This window comes from Engraulis encrasicolus, chromosome 1 (assembly GCF_034702125.1).
Source record: "Engraulis encrasicolus isolate BLACKSEA-1 chromosome 1, IST_EnEncr_1.0, whole genome shotgun sequence".
Classification (NCBI taxonomy): Eukaryota; Metazoa; Chordata; class Actinopteri; order Clupeiformes; family Engraulidae; genus Engraulis; species Engraulis encrasicolus.
Genome location: NC_085857.1, coordinates 36,686,652 through 36,689,151, shown reverse-complemented (window position 1 = coordinate 36,689,151; position 2,500 = coordinate 36,686,652). Strand labels below are relative to the sequence as shown.

The 2,500-nt window shown below is 40.6% G+C and overlaps 1 protein-coding gene across 4 annotated transcripts in view; it reads right to left on the bottom strand.

Moving 5' to 3' along the window:
• Window positions 1-2,500, bottom strand: part of rptor (regulatory associated protein of MTOR, complex 1) — a 361,851-nt gene that overhangs the window by 230,580 nt on the left and 128,771 nt on the right. For all 4 annotated transcript variants that reach the window (XM_063201318.1, XM_063201331.1, XM_063201308.1 and 1 more), the window contains exon 6: window positions 1-54. This exon is cut by the window's left edge and continues 93 nt beyond it. In XM_063201318.1, the coding sequence (XP_063057388.1) occupies window positions 1-54 (54 nt within the window). The remainder of the gene's footprint in view (window positions 55-2,500) is intronic.

The window sequence follows — 2,500 nt, the reverse complement described above, 5'->3', positions numbered from 1 at the left end:
GCCCATCCAGGTCTGCAGGTCGTAGATGGACAGGGGGATGTACTGGGTGTAGTTCTGAAGAGGAGAAAGAAAGAAAGAAAGAAAGAAAGAAAGAAAGAAAGAAAGAAAGAAAGAAAGAAAGAAAGAAAGAAAGAAAGAAAGAAAGAAAGAAAGAAAGAAAGAAAGAAAGAAAGAAAGAAAGAAAGAAAGAAAGAAAGAAAGAACACAAACACACATAGAGAAAAAAACATGATTAGATATCGGATTAAGAAATACAATAAAAGGCCCCGCCGTGGCCTAACGGTAGGGCACTGGGTTAATACGCCGGCGACCCGGGTTCAATTCCAGCCATTTGCTGATCCTTCTCTCAATCTCTCTCTCCCCACTTGATTGCTATCTCTCCTCCACTGTCCTATATATATAACTTAAAAGCTCAACGAGAGATAAACCGATTAATGATTTTCCAAAAGGGTGCCTCACACACACATACACGCACATGCACGCAAACACGGCATGCACGCACACTAAATGTTTCATTAAATAAACCTAGAGCAAATACGATAGATAGCCAAACTTTGGTCGACAAGCATACAACACGTTGATGCAATGTTGAATATACAACAACAACAATTAATGAAGCTCACGCTCAAAACTTACTTACACACACACGGACGCACGGGCGCACACACACACACGGACACACACACACAGTGATGAAAGTCTGATCAAGATATACAATTGAGCAAAATAATGAAATAATCACAGGATATAAAAAAACATTGAGACTGTATTTCAGGCATAAACAATGACTCATTTTAGAACAACATTATGCCTAACAAAAAAAAGCCATGAGAAAAAGTTCATATAGCACAACGCGGTAGAGTTAATATAGAAAAGTTAATGAAAAGGACGCAGAAAGGGGAGAAAATTAGTGGGGATAGAAATTGAGAAATTGAGGAGGGACTTGAAGCAACCTAATTAGTCACTGACACCAGGACACTGAGTAAATCTAATGAAAATGATCCCCGGGAGTTAAGAGAGAGGGCAAGAAGCTCATCTCATCTCCTCTCTCAGCTGGGCTTTCACACAGAAGGAGAGAGAAGGAGAGAGAGAGAGAGAGAGAGAGAGAGAGAGAGAGAGAGAGAGAGAGAGAGAGAGAGAGAGAGAGAGAGAGAGAGAGAGAGAGAGAGCAAGAAAGAAAGAAAGAAAGAGAACGAAAGAAAGAGAAAGAAAGAAAGAAAGGGAGACAGGGAGGGAGGGAGTGAGAGGTAAAGAGAGAAATGGAGGAATGTTGATAGAGAGAGAGAGAGAGCAAGAGAGCGAAAACGAGAGAGTGTGAGAGAGAGAGATAGAGAGAGAGAGAGAGAGAGAGAGAGAGAGAGAGAGAGAGAGAGAGAGAGAGAGAGAGAGAGGATGGAGGACAGCTCATCTCATCTCTACCCCTTAGCTGGGCTTTCACACTGAAGACAGAGAACAGAGGCGGAATAAGAATAAAGGGAGGTAGCTTTTTGAAGGTGCGGCATTGTTACAATCACAGACTGACTCAATTACGGCGTGACAAGACTGCTTAAAAAAACTTCAGTAGGCCTACAGCAGGGAAGGGTGTGTGGTGGCATGCCTTCCTACAAAACCAAACTACAGAGAAAAAATCTCAATCTGCAAGCCAGTCAGGAAAAAGGTGTCTGCATGAAAATGTCAACGTAAAATTTCTTTACTTGTGATTTCCACAACCCCAAATCTGAAAAGGTTGTGAATAAAAACACAAGCTGATAAATCCATACATTAGAGGGAGAATCTTTAAGACAAAAGATCAACTTTTAAAGCCAAGAACAAATACATTTCAAATTATTATTCACATATCTAAAAAAAACACACAAAAAAACAACGTTCAACATTTTGGAGGTTGTAGAACCTGAAGTAGTCCAAACACAGACAAAAAAAATCCAATGTTATGGCACGAAGTCAAGGGAAAAAAAAAGTTATCGGAAATGTGTTTCCTACTGAATAGCTATTACACCATCTCCTCCTGACTTGACAATTTATGATGCATCATACATTAAAGCACATATGAAAATGATGTATAATTCTAATAGCTTAGAATGCATACATTATGTATGTAAATGTATGGAGAGAGAGAGAGAGAGAGAGAGAGAGAGAGAGAGAGAGAGAGAGAGAGAGAGAGAGAGAGAGAGAGAGAGAGAGAGAGAGAGAGCATGCTTTGGCGTGTGTGCGCGCGCGCGCGTGTGTGTGTGTGTGTGTGTGTGTTTAAAGTGGAAATGAAGCACTGACAACTATTATCATTTTTTGGCGGCTTATTTATTTTCATAAACGAATGGATGTTTGTTGAACTGCACTTTTAAGTAGTTTTGCTGAAAAATGACATGTTATTACCGAGTTTCGCCACAAGGGCGCAGCCATGTTCGCCGCCTACGTAACGCGAATGGTAGAACTTGGTGGCTAATGTAGCCTTCCATTCACTTAACGTTAGCGTGTGCTAACTACAGCGCTAACTGACTCTAAT